This window comes from Lobosporangium transversale (genome assembly GCF_002105155.1).
Source record: "Lobosporangium transversale strain NRRL 3116 chromosome Unknown BCR41scaffold_43, whole genome shotgun sequence".
Classification (NCBI taxonomy): domain Eukaryota; kingdom Fungi; phylum Mortierellomycota; class Mortierellomycetes; order Mortierellales; family Mortierellaceae; genus Lobosporangium; species Lobosporangium transversale.
Window position 1 is genome coordinate 211,055 of NW_019029021.1, and position 11,818 is coordinate 222,872.

Below are 11,818 nucleotides of genomic sequence, written 5' to 3' on the forward strand. Positions count from 1 at the left end.
CTTCTTCTTCTTCTTCTTACCTTTTTTTTTTTTTTTTACGACTATCTCTACCTGCCTCTTTTATATATTTATATATATATACTATTGAGCCTGCCTTTCCCCATCAGCTGCAAGAAAAGAAAGATTGAATGGCGGCATATCAAGCGCTGAAGCAGCGTCAGTTCAGGGTAGAACCTTCCGATCAAGATGACCATCATCAGCAGCATCATCTAAAATATGCTACTTCATCATTACCCATCAAGACTAGCAAATATGATCAATATGGAGCTCCACCGACGAAAATCCATTCGTCATTTTCATCCAACAGGATCATCTTCCGTGCCTGGGCTATCTTCCTGAGCTTTCTTGCTGCTATAGTCTTGATCATGTATCAGATTCATTACGCTCTTCCCACACCTGTTCATGAGTCCGTAAACCCGATAACGGGCCAAGTGCAGTTCTCAGAGACCAATGTCCGGAAAGTAGTAAGACATCTTTCAGAAGACATTGGTTATCGTGTGGTCGGAACAGAACAAGAGTTGGACACAAAGAATTATTTGATCAAAGAGCTCTTGCAGTTGAAAGAGGACGCCCATATCGCAAATCTGAAAAGACAACAACAACCATTACAGCCAAAGGGAGTTGGTACGAATGGAGCATCTCAGGACCTGGAGCAACCTTGGCCTAAATTTGATATGTGGGTCCAAGTCGGAGATGGTTCTCATCGGTTTGACTTTATGTCCAAAGGCAAGTTTCCTCCCTTTCTTTCATTATTCTCTCTCTCTCTCTCTCTCTCTTTTTTTTTTTTTTTTTTTTTGATGTCCAGGACAGTATTACTGAAATGACATTGGAGAAAAGAGCAGTGTCAACTACATCACTCTTTGACCAAAGAAAGCTTTTTTTGCACAGCAACAGTCATTTTGCTGGAATATTTGGAAGGATCTTTGGCCTTCATTATCAACAATGGTCATACATTTTTTTTTTTTTTTACTAAATACTTTCGCCCAATGAAAAAACAAGGCACGGGTGGCATCACATCAAAAGCCAAAAGTCAAAAGTCAAATGCAAACGAGGTCTTTGTTGACACATATTAGCCGAATAAGGGGACAAATACAATCATATTGCCTTTAACTAACAGTCTTTCTTTCTTTCTTTCTTTTTTTTTTCCTCCTTTTCTCGTTTCCTGTTATTTTTTCAATTGATCATTGGTCTCGTCCTTGTGATCCGGGGGGGATGTGAATGATGATCTTTCACCCACTTGATGCTCACTGACCCTGTCCACGCCTTTTAATTCTGGCCAATCCCAAATCAACTTTGTATTACAATGACTCTCCCCTACAAATTTAAATTTGGGTCCATTTTTTTTTTTTTTTTTTTTTTTTTACATCATGCCTCGGTGTGTGTAACGAATGCATGCAATACCAATACTTTTTCCATCGGAACATTTGGGATAACGGGATTCTTCAATTCCTAATTTCTCTAAACATGAACATCAACAATATTTGCAAACAATAGTTGTCATGAAGATGTATACCAACATGACCAACATCATCGTCAGACTCTCATGTGGACCTGAATGTGATCAGAATTCAATCTTGCTCAACTCGCACTACGACACTACGTTGGGATCACCAGGTGCTGTTGATGATGCCCTTGGTGTTGGTGTCATGATGGAAATCATCCGTGTGATGTCCCAGCGACCCGCTCCAAAGAAGAACAGTATTGTTTTTTGTAAGTATTCTTTTTTTTTTTTTTTTCTCTTATACCTTGCTTATGTAAGATAGACTATGCTTTCTGCTAACAAATAATTCCTTATCAAATTTGAAAAAAAAAAAAAAAAAAAAAAAAGTGTTCAACGGAGGTGAAGAGTCATTACAGGATGCATCCCACTCGTTCATCACTGCACATGAACTTAAGGATCAAGTGAGAGCTGTAGTTAATCTGGAGGCCTGCGGAACTTCCGGGCCTGAAATCCTCTTCCAAGCCAATTCACGCACAATGATCGATGCCTACAGAACTGTCCCATATCCCCATGGCACCGTCCTTGCCAATGATCTATTTGCGACTGGGCTCATTCTCTCTGACACAGACTTCCGTCAGTTCGTGGATCATGGAAACTTAACAGGACTTGATATGGCAGTCTATAAGAACAGCTACCTTTACCATACTCACTTGGATCTGGACTCGTACATGGAAACAGGTCTACCCCAGCACATGGGTGAGAATACCCTGGCATTGGCTACTTATTTGACTGAGGAGGCAGAGCTCATCAATTTGGAAAAGACCAGCAGTGTGGTCTTCTTTGACTTCTTCGGCCAGTTCTTTGTCTCATATTCTTGGTCGACTGCATTACAGATTCATATTGTCGTTGGAGGACTCGCATTATTGGCCATGGCCACTCAAGCCTCGCGCCCAACCCTGCGTGCGACTGTCTCTATCCTCTTCTCGTTTATGGCGGCTCTGATCCTTCCTAACCTGTCAGTGATCTTCCTGTTGTCACTGGGCAAACCCATGCAATGGTTCTCGCACGAGTGGCTATCCTGTCTTTTGTTTGGACCTATTGCTCTTGTTGGCATGTTCTCGGTCCAGTACCTCTTCCATGATAAAAAAGCGAGCACAGGTGCGAACGAACTGAGCACGTTCTCTGCGGTGCATGCGTTCTACACCATTTGCTTGGGCCTTGCTTCGTATACAGGACTCGCCTCCAGCTACGTCTTTGCGCTCTATTCGATCAGCTCAACTCTAGGCCTATTCTTCAACAAGTTCCGCATTGCTGAAGCCAAGAAGGATGGTGTAGAGTCTGCACGCGTGGATTATATGACCTACTTTGTTGCCTCGTTGTTGCCTACAGCCTATTTTTCGTTTGTCTGCTTCAGCTTGTTGGATATTTTCATCCCTCTGACTGGTCGCATTGGTGTAGATGCCCCCGTGGATAATATTGTTGCAGTCCTGACTGGCTTTATTATATTTGTGTTCTGTCCTCCCATCATGGCATTCACCCATCGGTTCGGAGCCTCAATGTTGCGCAAGATGATTGTCCTGTTGCTTGTGGCCCATTTGGCGATCTTGTTGATCACATCCATGTTCATCTCACCCTATAATGAACTTCATCCAAAACGTGTCTTTGCTCAGCACCTGAAGAACTTGACTTCTGGAGAATCGATGATGTATATTGCGCACGCAGATCCAGGTCCCTTTTATGATCCCTATGTGACTGAGCTCGAGGAAATGTTTTCAACCAAGGCTGTCTTCCGCAGCCCCAACAACAACCCTGGAGACTGGAATGCCATCTATCCATTCAACCAATTCTTGGAATCTTATGTGATCGACACGACACCCTATATCAAGACCCAGACTCAAAACAAGACGATTGCCAACACAGATAGACCATTGACCGACTTTGTCCATCAGGCGCCTCAGCTCATTGCCGAGAAGGTTTCGTATGATCCCAAGACGGGTCATCGTAGGTTGACGGTGTTATGTACCCATCCAAATTATATCTGGACTGTGGCCAGCTTTGATACACATTTGGTATCATGGTCATTATCGTCGTCGGATCCATTTCCCTATCATTCTCATTATGTGATTCGACATGTGGGTGGTCATGTTAGTGACGGATGGAAGTTGGACCTGGAATACAAAGCCAAAGGACCGGATGACAAGTTGATGATTGAGTTGACAGCAATGGAGACTGAGGGATTTGGAAGAGACCAGGAAAGAGAACTGATTGGAAGCGGCGATATTGGTGTTATGCGCAAGGTCTTGAAGACGCGACCAGCATGGTTGGCGCTGACGTATTTTGGCACAACCGTGAGTCGGTTCCATCTGTAGAGGAAGAGAAAAAAAAAAAAAAAAAAAAAAAATAGAGAAAGGAGGGAATGAAAGGAAAGAAAGGGAAAAAAGGGAAAGAAAAAAAGAAACTGTCTCCCTACTTTCTTTCCACATATCCATGCTACCCATACGCTCTTGTATTTTTAAATTACCAATAAAGGTCGATCAATTCTTCTTTAAGTGTCAACATGCATGCAATGTACATGTACACGCACGTACAAACTTTAAAACGAAGTTGATACCTGGGCCGAGTACGTGTCCTGGATATAAACCTTATTGTGGGATCGTGGGAAGTTTAGGCTACTCATCCTTATTCCTTTTCTCCCACACTCCATTCTCTTTCTCTCTCTCTCTCTCCACTCATTCAACACCCAATTTTCATTGCCATTACCGGTGCTCTTAACCATGTTTGCCAGATCATTCCTTCAGAGAGCTAGCACTCGTTTGCCGAGCTTGGCTTCAACTGCTGTATGACATTATTACATGCTTTTTTTTTTTTTTTTTTTTTTGCATTGACATTTTCATCAGTATACAATTTATGCAAGATCCATTCTTTGAAAAAATAAAAAATAAAAAAAAAAATTTACTAATAACAATTCCTTCTTATCACCCTTTTCACAGCGCACAGCAGGCGTGCGTGCTGGCTCTGTCCGCTTCATTTCATCTTACAATGCCCATGTGGCCGGTTTGACGGATGAACAAAACGAGTTCCGTTTGGCTGTCCACCGGTTTGCTAACGAGGAGCTTGCTCCTCGTGCCCATGATATTGACAAGAAGAACGAATTTCCTATGGTAAAATAAAAAAAAAAAAAAAAAAAAAAAAAAAAAAAAAAAACTTAATTGCTTCATTGGAGTTTTTGCGCAGCTTTGTAATTTATGAAAACTTTATCATCCCTTCTTATTTATTTTTATTTTTATTTTTGTTTTTATAATAAATTATAGGACATGTGGAGGAAGTTCGGTGATATGGGTCTCCTTGGTATCACTGTCCCCACTGAATATGGTGGTCTTGGACTTGGATATTTGGAACACACTGTTGCCATGGAGGAGATTTCTCGTGCTTCCGGATCGGTTGCTTTGTCATATGGTGCTCATTCTAATCTTTGCGTCAATCAGATCAACCGCAACGGAACCGATGCCCAAAAGAGGAAGTTCTTGCCCAAGGTAAACAACAAAAATGAGTTTTTGTTTTGCGGGTTACTTTTATCGTCATTATTATTAATCGTATTAAGTGTACTAATTGTTTTTTTTTTTTTTTCTTTTTTTCTTTTTTTATAGCTGATTTCTGGCGAACATGTTGGTGGTTTGGCCATGTCTGAGCATACCTCTGGATCAGATGTCGTTTCCATGAAGCTTCAGGCAGAAAAGAAGGGTGACAAATATATCCTCAATGGTACTAAGATGTGGATCACCAATGGTCCTGATGCTGATACACTTGTTGTATACGCCAAGACTGACATCAAGGCCGGACCCAAGGGTGTCACAGCCTTCCTCATTGAGAAGGGCATGAAGGGATTCTCTCGTGGCCAGAAGCTCGATAAACTGGGTATGCGTGGCTCCAACACGTCTGAGCTCATCTTCGAGGACTGTGAAGTGCCTGAGGAGAACGTCTTGGGAGAGATTGGAAAGGGAGTGTACGTGCTCATGTCTGGTTTGGACTATGAACGTTTGGTATTGTCAGGAGGACCTCTTGGTTTGATGCAGGCTGCTTTGGACATCACCCTTGACTATGTCCATCAGCGCAAGCAGTTCAACCAGCCCATCGGAGAATTCCAGTTGATCCAGGGCAAGATTGCAGACATGTACACCAAACTGAATGCCTCCAGATCCTATGTCTATGCCACAGCCCGTGCCTGCGATAATGGACATGCCTCCAACCGAGACTGTGCCGGCGTGATCTTGTACTCTGCCGAACGTGCAACAGAGGTTGCATTGGATGCCATCCAGTGCCTTGGAGGAAATGGATACATCAACGACTTCCCTACTGGCAGGATCTTGAGGGATGCTAAGCTCTATGAGATTGGTGCTGGTACCTCAGAAATCAGGAGGATGTTGATCGGACGTGAGTTCAACAAGGAGTACAAAAATTAGAAGAAAAAAAAAAAAATAGTAAATAAATAAATTTATAATAAGAAAAATAGAATGAAGAGTTTTACGATTTACATTATCCGGGATATTTATTTTAATTATTTTGTTCTGTTCTAATTTCAAACTAAACTGAGAAAAGTCCACCCCTTTCATTGCGAGATAATGATGGGCGGTCTATTGGCCTTGTTTCTTTGAACGCGCAAGAATAACCAGTCGACAGCTTCCTTCACTCCTGTGCCCTCTAATGCTGAAATGGGCAACACTCTTGAATCACGAGCCCCGAGTCGCTCTGCAATCTGATTAAAAATCTCTTTGATTTGTTCAAGCCTTAAAGCTGTAGGCATATCTTGTTTATTTGCCAACATAAGCACAGGGACTCCCTCCACTGTGTCATCCATAATTACTTTTTCTAATTAAATGAAAAAGAGATAAAAATAGATAAATATATAAATAAATAAAAATTAAATCCTAATAATGTGTAATATAATAGCAAAGTAGAATAGTATGATCATCGTAAATGTTGTTTTCGTTTTCGTCTTTTTTAATTACCAAGAGCATTTTTACACTCCTCGATACGCTCTGGATCAGATGAGTCTACAACAAAGACAATGGCATGACATTCCCGATAATAACGTTCCCAAATGGATTGTAAATCAGTCTGTCCTCCAAGATCCTGAAAATTGATTCTAGCGCCTCCAATGTCAATTCTTCCGACTATATAAAAATAAAAATAAAAATAAAAAAAGATATGTTAAGAATAATAGTATTAATGGAAGATCAATATGATGTTGCAAATATCGAATAATCCCAGTTTTGAAGACATACTGTTCAATCCAACTGTTGGGGCGATTCTTTCTGGTGGTAATCCTGGTACTCCAAGGAATATAGATTTAATCCTTTCTAGTAATGTCTTTTTTTTTTTTTTTTTTTTGTAATAAAATAAAATAAAATTAGTCCTTCACATATTGATAAAAGTAAAAAAAAAAAAAAAAAAAAAAGCCGCAAGTATTCCATAATGATCAAGAATAAAGAAAAAAAAAAAAAAAAAGATACATAAATGAAAATGGCGTTACAGTCTTTCCAGCATTATCGAGCCCAATAATAACAATATAATATGCCTCTCGTCGTGTAAGGTGCTTGTAGAGTCCACTTAGAAACGTATACATCGTAAACGAATAAAAATAATATAAAACAAAAAAAAAAAAAAGTAAAGGTAATTGCCACTACTTTCTCCTGTTGACACCTCGTTTTTTTTTTTTTTTTTTTTTTTTTCTTTCTCCTTTTCGCAGATGGTCCTATTGTTCCTGACAATGAATGAGAACAGATGGACCCGAAAAAAAAATAAGAAATGGAGTTACAATGAATCTATTTAAATCACGTGAATATCACACAAAATTATTTTCACAGTTTGGTGAGCTTGGCAATGTTTCATCCAAGGCCAACTTTTTGAAACGGTATTATGATACTCCACACGAACATAATGTGCTCCGAAGAGACAACGACTAGAGTGAAGTCAACTAAAAAAAAAAAAAAAAAAAAAAAAGTAATAATGATTGCTCTTACATTTCCCATTTTCCTTCACATAATACACTCTGGGAATCCCAATAAATAGCCGCATCAACCTCTTTAACAACGCAAACTTTCTCATTGATCGCTAGAGTCTTTATGTTCGTTGCAATTGAGCTGTATGTCTAGGTTTCTAGGTTATCCAACCTTTTTTCAGGTGACTGTACTCTTCTATCGTGAAATCCAAGAGGTTCTTGCCCCCGCAATCTCGGAAATCTATACATGAGGAGCCAGTGCTCCTCCGGTAAACTAAAGTTCTCCGGCGCGCTGGAGCGATGTTGTTGCTGGGCATTTTAACGCCTTATCTAATTTTTATTCTATTAACTCATTTATTATTTACCAATCGGGATGTTTTGTGAATCCACAGGAAGGAAAGTTTCTTTGTGCAAAGGCCTTTCATTAGCTATTGGCGAATCCCCCTTGGCATCACCAAAAACTACCACAGTCATGCCTGTAAAAAGACAGTATAAAGACTAAAGAATCTGGCTCCAAGAAAGCCCTTAGTCTTTCGCAGTGCAGTCTTTTTCTAGCTTATCTTTTCACATGCTAGTTCCCTTCTACTTTCAAGCCCTAGACTCTCGGTGATTCAGTCTTTGAGCTTACTTATAAAGCTCTCTTCAGTCTTTTGGACATCCTATGGTATTCTTTGTCATTAAGATCATTTGCTTTTTATTCTCCTTGTCACGTCTGACAACAATCCAGTTTTTTTATTTTTTATTTTTTTTTTTTCCTTCACTGGGCGAACAATACACCAGTGGTGATATGGTGCACTATATCCTCGTCTCTTTTCATCTGCCCTGGGCACTAAAACGAGCAAACTTGACTATTTAGTTTCCTTCAACGCATGGAAAGTGTTGAAAACAACTGACTATTGGCTTGTCACTCGAACGAGACCACAGCTATAAAAAACAAAGCACCAAGTACCTGCTTCTATTTCCTGCCTCCTTCCATTTCTACCTCCTCGCTGGCCTCTTTTTGCTCGAGGTGTGCTACCAAGCCTTTATACTAGTCTAAAGATCCATGTCATTCGAGTTACTCCTTTTTTCTTTTCTTTTTAATCGACTGATAGCAGACCCCTGGTCCTTGTCTCTAACAGCAACGGTACTAGTTCGAATCACTAGAATGTGGAACTAATGGCAGCCATAGTTATCCCGCTTGTACGCGTCACTCCCGCTCCAACCACACAACTCCCTGGGATCGCCAAGGCCAAACTACCGTCCTAGACGCGTGGGATATGCCTTGCGCATAATGTTATCTCAAATACGATTTGATATACCCAAACCTATCAAGGCAGCAACAGGGCTGCGAGAGGTTTCCTCTGACTGCGAGGCCGATCCTCGCCTCGCAAAAGTGCGAGTGAAACAGCCATAGATTTTGTATTCTCGAGATAACAATACCTGTTGCTGTTCACATGAATATTTGAGCTATTTCCGTCTTGTTACAGACCAATATACAATTATTATCTTAATACTCAACTCTTTTTAGCCAGCGAATATATATATTTTTTATCTCTTTTAAAGACATCTTTACCTTGGTCTGATCTACTGGTTACAGGGTACGTAGTTTATCTGCCAGTGAGGCAAGACGTCCCTATCCTTCACATTCAGCATTGGCAGGCTCCACTCCTTAATCGATGAATACAACTACACCGCAAGCGAATTTCAGACCATGAATCGCAGATCAAGTGATACACTGGCCTTGACACGCTCTCCGATGAAAACACTTACATGTCATCTTGGATCACATTAGATTCATGGGCTCATGCCACAGGCTTCATAGGGGAGAATCTTCTTATACCGTCAGTTTGGTGCCGCGCCCTCGCCAGCGAGAAGAGATCTGCCAAAAGTTGGTGTAATAACCAAGCGACAACGCACTAAGTATGGTAACAAAAAGACTTCTTTGAAGGAGAAACCCCATTCAGACAAGTTCCTCTTGACCTCCCTAATAACTTTACTGAAGCGGTTTTGAGTTCCAAGTTTAACTTGTTACTAAAGCGTTGATTATTTTGTAGGGATTAAAAATTATATAATCGATATCCAATGTCAAGCAACAAGAAAGCTTTCTTTCCATAGATGAGGAGTGGACTGAGGCCAAGCACTAGAGTTAATTCGTGTTGTCTCTGCCTCCAAAAACTACTCTTGGGCATCTGCTGAAGGGTAGATAAGCAAACTATTAGTCGACAGCCGGTTGTAGGTATGCTTGCCATCGGAAGTCCAAGGTCCCTGTAACTAATTCTGAGGGTCTTTCGGGCAGTGACCACTGCTTTCGGGTATGGTTAGGCGCAGTGGCTTTTATTATGGAGTGAAATTAACAAATTGGATTTGTTGAATGTGCCGCAAAGTCCCGTCGCCATTTGTGCATCCACGTCTCATTACCCTCCATCGACTCCATTTCTTCGCAACATGGACAGTCTTAAGTTAAATCCTTTGGAGTTTCCGGAAATCCTCTTACTCATTGGCGAGTCGCTCGACCGAAGCGATCTTCTAAGCTGTATCCGCGTCTCCAAGTATTTTCATAGGATTTTTATCCGTCTCGTATGGAGAGAGATCACTATCACATCGAGCAGAAATCCTACTGGTAGAACAATATATAAGCATAAGGGATACATCAAAGAGATTATATTTAATGATTACACATTCAGAGCCTCCTTCCCAAAGATGTATGGGCAGTTACAGGGCCTCAAGTCCATTACATATGGAAAGAGATGTAGATGGCCTACACCGATCCACCTTGTCAACCAGATCAAGGTTCGCAGCTCCATCATCACTAGCTTTCGCTTGACCGCAAAAGAAGCTTCACTAGAGCTGTGGAAAGCTTTATTGGAATGCACCAACCTCAACCATTTGGAGGTTTATCACGTATATACCGAAGTTGCAGCCGACTTATTCCTTCAAGTCTGCAAAAAAGTTAGGCACTTGGAATTGGATAATGCAGCCTTTCAGCTACCTATTAACTTCATGAGTAGTGGCGACAGCGAATATCTTCTCCCAAATATACGCACGTTGCGTATTCATAATGTCTCGATAGTCAACAATCGATTCTCGTCCACTGGCTGGTATTGTCTCGGGATGTTGGTTAAGAATTGTCCAGCATTGTGTTCACTGAATATTGGCAACTACTCCAAGGGAGACCCAACTGCTCATGCAAAATTCTACAGGGTAGTACATCACCAGCGTCCTTGGACTCTGAGTAATCTATCAGATCTATCTATCAATATGCGAATCAATGACAAGGATTTGGCAACACTTCTCAGACGGATGACTAAATTAAAACGGTTATGCGCCCCTTATGGTCTAATTGATGAACTCACTTTACAGGAATTGCTAGCTGACAAGCAAGAGGTGATGGATAGTGGACAACTAGTACAAAAGACTAGACTCTGGAGGCTCTGTGAGACCGTCGAGACATTGAAGTTGAATGGACGCTCCGGTTTTGCTCATACTATTCTATCAAACTGTCCGCGATTGAAAAGCCTGGCTGGGGTTAATATTACGGTGACAGAGATTATCGAAGGAGCAGAATGGGTTTGTACTGGGTTGACTCAACTGGCTATCGATCTTGAGGTAGATGTTGATCAAGAGACTGAAGAAGGCATGACAAAGACACGCATTGCCTTTAGACGACTTGGCAAGTTGACACAGCTAGAACATATTGATCTAGCAGATTGGAACTCATATTTTGAAGTAGAGTGGGCCTCAAGGGGTGTATATAGGCGGTCGCTAGACTTGAGATTAAAATCAGGTCTGGATGAACTAGCCAATCTGAAGAGACTACGTTCGCTGAGTTTTGAAAGGGATAAACACCAGAGAATACAGCTTGAGGATGCGGAATGGATGGTGAACAATTGGCCAAACCTTGAATGCGTGCTTGGTGATCTGAACGAGAGCAGTGTAGCTACTTTGCTGAAAAAGCATAACATATCCACTAACCAATATTAAAGAAGAAACGAAGAGCATTGTCACATCCTATCCTAACACAGAGACAGGGACCTTACACATGAGCCTTTTAGTGCATATCCACTTCCTGAAAATTGCAATACAATCTATATGATGGTGATGATAAGGACCATTGTAGTAATAAAAACATTTACAAGAATTACACATTGCAAAAGTAACCTTTACAACCAATGTTTGTGTCAATATGAAAGTGCTTTTTCTTTTATGGCTGCCCAACGAGTTGTGATTTAGCTGAAGAGAAAGCCGAATCTCGTCTTCGTTTGAATCCCCTTTCTTCTTTCTCTACTATGGCTTCTTTTTCTTAAACAAGACTTTTCATAGCGTCGATATAGAGAGTACGCAGTTGTTCTTGGAACGCTCCTATCACCATTGTCTCACCGCCAGAATTCTCTTGCCAG

The 11,818-nt window shown here is 41.0% G+C and overlaps 4 protein-coding genes across 4 annotated transcripts; 3 read left to right on the forward strand and 1 right to left on the reverse strand.

Moving 5' to 3' along the window:
• The first annotated feature begins 27 nt into the window (after positions 1 to 27).
• Positions 28 to 3,818, forward strand: BCR41DRAFT_389042 (hypothetical protein). Its single transcript, XM_022028082.1, has 3 exons — positions 28 to 726; positions 1,495 to 1,710; positions 1,829 to 3,818. The coding sequence occupies exons 1-3, from the start codon at positions 129 to 131 to the stop codon at positions 3,808 to 3,810; spliced, it is 2,796 nt and encodes a 931-aa protein (XP_021877818.1). The 5' UTR covers positions 28 to 128; the 3' UTR covers positions 3,811 to 3,818.
• A 300-nt stretch (positions 3,819 to 4,118) lies between these two features.
• Positions 4,119 to 5,904, forward strand: BCR41DRAFT_326725 (acyl-CoA dehydrogenase/oxidase; the record flags this gene model as incomplete). Its single annotated transcript, XM_022021627.1, has 4 exons — positions 4,119 to 4,278; positions 4,432 to 4,602; positions 4,753 to 4,974; positions 5,089 to 5,904. Exons 1-4 carry the CDS (start codon positions 4,216 to 4,218, stop codon positions 5,899 to 5,901), a joined length of 1,269 nt encoding a protein of 422 aa, XP_021877819.1. The 5' UTR covers positions 4,119 to 4,215.
• Positions 5,905 to 5,977: 73 nt separating this feature from the next.
• BCR41DRAFT_381898 (ADP-ribosylation factor family-domain-containing protein) lies at positions 5,978 to 7,139 on the reverse strand. The gene is made up of 4 exons (XM_022027333.1): positions 6,972 to 7,139; positions 6,724 to 6,808; positions 6,448 to 6,612; positions 5,978 to 6,307 (listed from the first exon to the last, which is right to left on the reverse strand). The coding sequence occupies exons 1-4, from the start codon at positions 7,062 to 7,064 to the stop codon at positions 6,048 to 6,050; spliced, it is 603 nt and encodes a 200-aa protein (XP_021877820.1). The 5' UTR covers positions 7,065 to 7,139; the 3' UTR covers positions 5,978 to 6,047.
• A 2,678-nt stretch (positions 7,140 to 9,817) lies between these two features.
• Positions 9,818 to 11,519, forward strand: BCR41DRAFT_360499 (hypothetical protein). Its single transcript, XM_022025379.1, has one exon. It carries the CDS (start codon positions 9,867 to 9,869, stop codon positions 11,400 to 11,402), a length of 1,536 nt encoding a protein of 511 aa, XP_021877821.1. The 5' UTR covers positions 9,818 to 9,866; the 3' UTR covers positions 11,403 to 11,519.
• The last annotated feature ends 299 nt before the right edge of the window (positions 11,520 to 11,818 follow it).

Coding starts and splice junctions, on each gene's coding strand:
- BCR41DRAFT_389042 (XM_022028082.1), top strand. CDS start 129: ATGGCGGCATATCAAGCGCTGAAGCAGCGTCAGTTCAGGGTAGAACCT. Junction 727..1,494: donor GTTTGACTTTATGTCCAAAG/GCAAGTTTCCTC, acceptor TGCAAACAATAG/TTGTCATGAAGATGTATACC. Junction 1,711..1,828: donor GAAGAACAGTATTGTTTTTT/GTAAGTATTCTT, acceptor AAAAAAAAAAAG/TGTTCAACGGAGGTGAAGAG.
- BCR41DRAFT_381898 (XM_022027333.1), bottom strand. CDS start 7,064: ATGTATACGTTTCTAAGTGGACTCTACAAGCACCTTACACGACGAGAG. Junction 6,809..6,971: donor TCGATAATGCTGGAAAGACT/GTAACGCCATTT, acceptor AAAAAAAAAAAG/ACATTACTAGAAAGGATTAA. Junction 6,308..6,447: donor GGAGTGTAAAAATGCTCTTG/GTAATTAAAAAA, acceptor TCATTTAATTAG/AAAAAGTAATTATGGATGAC.
- BCR41DRAFT_360499 (XM_022025379.1), top strand. CDS start 9,867: ATGGACAGTCTTAAGTTAAATCCTTTGGAGTTTCCGGAAATCCTCTTA.